Source organism: Priapulus caudatus, unplaced genomic scaffold, assembly GCF_000485595.1.
Source record: "Priapulus caudatus unplaced genomic scaffold, Priapulus_caudatus-5.0.1 Scaffold324, whole genome shotgun sequence".
Classification (NCBI taxonomy): domain Eukaryota; kingdom Metazoa; phylum Priapulida; class Priapulimorpha; order Priapulimorphida; family Priapulidae; genus Priapulus; species Priapulus caudatus.
The window spans coordinates 272,934-275,311 of NW_014577385.1; the positions used below are offsets into that span (position 1 = coordinate 272,934).

The window sequence follows — 2,378 nt, forward strand, 5'->3', positions numbered from 1 at the left end:
GGTGCTGTGTGGTAAAACGTAAGGTGCTTTGTGGTAACACAGGGTGCTGTGTGGTAACACGTAAGGTGCTTTGTGGTAACACAGGGTGCTGTGTGGTAACACAGGGTGCTTTGTGGTAACATGTAAGGTGCTGTGTGGTAACACGTAAGGTGCTTTGTGGTAACACAGGGTGTTGTGTGGTAACACGTAAGGTGCTTTGTGGTAACACAGGGTGCTTTGTGGTAACATGTAAGGTGCTGTGTGGTAAAACGTAAGGTGCTTTGTGGTAACACAGGGTGCTGTGTGGTAACACGTAAGGTGCTTTGTGGTAACACAGGGTGCTGTGTGGTAACACAGGGTGCTGTGTGGTAACACAGTGTTGTACGGTATCATATAGGGTGTTGTGTAGTATCACATAGTGTTATGTAATATCACATAGTGTTTTGTGTGATACCACATACAGTGCTGGTGTAACACTGCTCTTATGATGCTGGGTGTATCTCGTTTAATAATCTAAGATTGTGAAGATGCTATTAACACGTTATGGATGTGTACGAGGTATCGTAACTTTACGATGAAATTTCGAAGATGTCATGAAAAGCGCACGAGCGAGTTGTCGTTTTCGTAGCGTATAGCTGAAGGAATGTTCCAAGACGCAACTTCTGCCATTGTTGCTGGTTTGAATTTATTGTTAACTGCTGGGTTAATGTACTGCTAGGAAATAAATTTTGTAAAATGCGTTTTCGTTCTTGATGCTTTTCGTTCTTGATGTTGGCGTTGGTGAGCGTATACTGGAGCCGTTGGGTGGTAGTGGTTAGTATTCACATCATACTGCTTGTACCGTTGCATCGATGGCATCTCCCAGAGCATTGGAAATGTGTTTTGAAAAAAACAGGGTGATCGTATCGTGACCCTACGTGTAATAGCTTACATGATATTGTTGAGGTTCTAAAGTTCTAAACGAAGAAAGCAAACCTGCGCGTGAGTGCGCGCTTGCATGAAGTATGAATAAAAAACTCCCTTCTTTTTTCGTTTCTTCTTCCTATTTCTCTCCTACCTCTGCCTTTCCCCCTTAACCGTCTCCTGCACATTCTTTTTATTATTATCTTAACCCCCTTCCTTCCCTACTCCTGTTCCTCCCCCTCTTCCCTGCTCCTCCTCCTCCACCACCACCTAATTCACCTCCTATATCTCCTTGTACTCCACCTTACTCTTCTCCCTCTCCTTCTCAGCGTCTTCTGCCGACAGTGGACATGTAGGTTGTAGTTTCACATTTATGTCTGTACGTGTGCTTTCCAACTCCGTGAACAACTTATGATTACAGATACTAGAACAATTACAGGTTTTCATCTATATATATTATCCACAATAACAACCTCGCTGAGGAATATAATCGATATTTTTTTATGACATTTTTAAGCTATCAGATAGAGAAAAAAGAGACCAATATTGCAATAACTATTGCCGGTGGTATGTTTTTTACAAGTATGTATGATCTCATACAGCTCGACTAGATTTGTGACAGATCAGATAATTGTCTCATCCACCTAGCAGCAGAGCTCTAGCCAATCATCGTTGCAATAAGACGTTCTAAAAGATAATGCTTGGCAAGAAAGTCAAAAAGATGGCTAGCTGACCTAGCAATAATATTCAAGGAAAATGTCATTATGTTACTCGGACTTCTAGGCCAATAATAAAGTTACACCAGAGCACTGGTTACACGGTTATATACTACATTATATAGCGCTACCTATTGGCAGAATTTCATCGTTTCGGCAGTGATAAAATTTTTGCCATATTTTTTACGTGAAACGTAATTATCTGGATAATACATTTATATCACGAAAGAATAATACATATCGCAATAAGACAGGATAGGAATTACAATTGGAGAGAATTGTTCTATATAACAAGAAGGTCGCCGTCACTTGTATGAATTATTAGTTAAGCCACACTCACTTGTCTGAATTATTAGTTAAGCCACACTCACTTGTATGAATTACTGCTCAAGCCACACTCACTTGTCTGAATTATTAGTTAAGCCACACTCACTTGTATGAATTACTGCTCAAGCCACGCTCACTGGTCTGAATCGATTTTCGAACGCTCTTTTCTGGTCTCGCCTGAAGGTGAGCAGGGCCTGCCTGCGCCCCTCACCGTAGCTCACCCCCAGACCCACCCCCGTGGATCGCAGCCTCGGTATAAAGCCGCTGTAACCTGGCACCGGTAGCTCGACCGCCGTGACGTCATCGCCGTCGTCGGATGAGGAGGCTGAGGAGAGAGAGAAGCGACAATTAATGCGCAATGTAACATCAACCACATGCCAACAACCGGAGCGTCTCTCTCTCTCTCTCTCTCTCTCTCTCTCTCTCTCTCTCTCTCTCTCTCTCTCTCTCTCT

The 2,378-nt window shown here is 42.9% G+C and overlaps 1 protein-coding gene and 1 long non-coding RNA gene across 6 annotated transcripts in view; one reads left to right on the top strand and one right to left on the bottom strand.

Moving 5' to 3' along the window:
- LOC106809047 (zonadhesin-like) overlaps positions 1-249 on the bottom strand; it is a 1,754-nt gene extending 1,505 nt beyond the window's left edge. For 2 of the 3 annotated variants that reach the window (XM_014811992.1, XM_014811991.1), the window contains exon 1: positions 1-144. In XM_014811992.1, the coding sequence (XP_014667478.1) occupies positions 1-122 (122 nt within the window). In that variant the 5' untranslated portion in view covers positions 123-144. The other variant, XM_014811990.1, reaches the window with a different exon arrangement.
- Positions 1-720, top strand: part of LOC106809049 — an 872-nt gene extending 152 nt beyond the window's left edge. The window contains exons 2-3 of one of the 3 annotated variants that reach the window (XR_001393842.1): positions 24-85; positions 128-720. This is a non-coding gene — a long non-coding RNA (uncharacterized LOC106809049). Of the gene's footprint in view, positions 86-127 lie in introns of all 3 variants that reach the window. The other 2 variants (XR_001393841.1, XR_001393840.1) reach the window with 2 other exon arrangements.
- The last annotated feature ends 1,658 nt before the right edge of the window (positions 721-2,378 follow it).